This window comes from Rutidosis leptorrhynchoides, chromosome 6, assembly GCF_046630445.1.
Source record: "Rutidosis leptorrhynchoides isolate AG116_Rl617_1_P2 chromosome 6, CSIRO_AGI_Rlap_v1, whole genome shotgun sequence".
NCBI classification, from domain to species: domain Eukaryota; kingdom Viridiplantae; phylum Streptophyta; class Magnoliopsida; order Asterales; family Asteraceae; genus Rutidosis; species Rutidosis leptorrhynchoides.
In genome coordinates, this window is record NC_092338.1 from 116,328,735 (window position 1) to 116,330,275 (window position 1,541).

At 35.1% G+C, this 1,541-nt stretch overlaps 1 protein-coding gene across 1 annotated transcript; it reads right to left on the bottom strand.

Annotated features, from left to right (window-relative positions):
• Positions 1 to 354: 354 nt before the first annotated feature.
• On the bottom strand, positions 355 to 993 carry LOC139853998 (uncharacterized). The gene has a single exon (XM_071843332.1). It carries the CDS (start codon positions 991 to 993, stop codon positions 355 to 357), a length of 639 nt encoding a protein of 212 aa, XP_071699433.1.
• Positions 994 to 1,541: the final 548 nt, after the last annotated feature.

The following is a 1,541-nucleotide window of genomic DNA, read 5'->3' on the forward strand; positions in this document are numbered from 1 at the left end:
AGAATCAATATTACAGACTTTGCTTATCTTGTCGAAATCATATAAAGATTAAGTTTTAAATTTGGTCGGAAATTTCCGGTTCGTCACAATTCTGGGTAAATTCCATCCGCCAAATAATAACCCTTATCAAACGTACCCCGTTAACCGTAAACGTACACGGTGGAGCTTCACTGGCTAATAAGTCCCTAAACAAATTAGATTGATTAAGTACATTGATATCATTATTTGATACCGCAATACCAAAAAAGCGTGTCAAAACCATCCATCATATGACGCTATTGCTTCAAACATAATTGACGGGTAACCATGGTCACCTCGTGTATAATGACCCTTCCAACGTGCCGGAAAATTTCTCTATCTCCAATGCATACAATCGATGCTTCCTAACATCCCCGGTAACCCGTGTATTTGAGCATGTTTAATGGTCAAACGTTGCACGTCTTGTGCAGTTGGTTTTCTCAAATATTCGGTTGCGTACAAGTGATAAATACATTTACAAAATTTGTTTAAATAATCATATGAGGTTTGTTCACCCATATGAAAATACTCATCAAAAAGATCGGCCGACGCATCATACGCTAGTTGACATATGGTGGATGTTACTTTTTGAACAATATTAAAACCAAGTAATCCACAAACATTACGTCTTTGATGAAAATAAGTAAAATACTCGGGAATCGGAGTTTCAGAAAAATTCAATATACCTTGACATATACGAAGAAACAAAGGTTTGCGCATTCGATAACGTCTACGAAAATAATCGTCTGGAAACGTACAAGTGTCGGAAAAATAATCATTCCATAAAGCTTTTGCGCGGCCTTCATGATCTCTATATAAATATCTTCTAGGTGCTCTTGATACGAGTTCAACTTCTTCATTATCGCTTAACTCATCCAAATGATCAAGTGCTTCAAGTGCTCGATTATTAGTGGTATTCATGATTGTTAGTACCAAATTTATATCGGGATCGGAATTTAGGTTATTTGGATTCATTTTAATTTAGAAAATGATTGATAATGATGTATGTGTATGAGATGTATATTGAGTATGAAATGTATGTGTATAAGATGTATAAAATGAACTATATGTGTGTATATTGTAACAACCCGACTTTTTCCGTTAAATTATTTTAACGCCCGTCTCGTTTTTTTTATAGATAATATCTTTCATTATCTAAATCCGTATCTTCCATTTATTAGCGTTTCAATATTTTCCGCTATCTAATTATAACATCTCCCGTTTACTCTTGCGTAGTTGAAATATTTTGTTTGGTTAATTCACGCACCCGCTTCCAAACTCGAGGGACCAAAATTGCCAAGGGACCAAACTAGTGACTAGGTCAACTAGTCAAGTTCCTCATCCTCCAATCATTCATTCACCTCCTCTTTCTCTACTACTTCCATTTTTACTCTCAAACACCCAATTCACTAATTCATCATCTAAATCCAATCTAGCAATCAAACATCAAAACAAACTACATATTTGTGATCCTTGCATCATCCTCTTCAATTTGGTACCAATTTTATAGCTTGGGGTAAGCT

Bases quoted from the DNA above. Each gene is read 5' to 3' on its own strand.
- LOC139853998 (XM_071843332.1), bottom strand. From the start codon at position 993: ATGAATCCAAATAACCTAAATTCCGATCCCGATATAAATTTGGTACTA.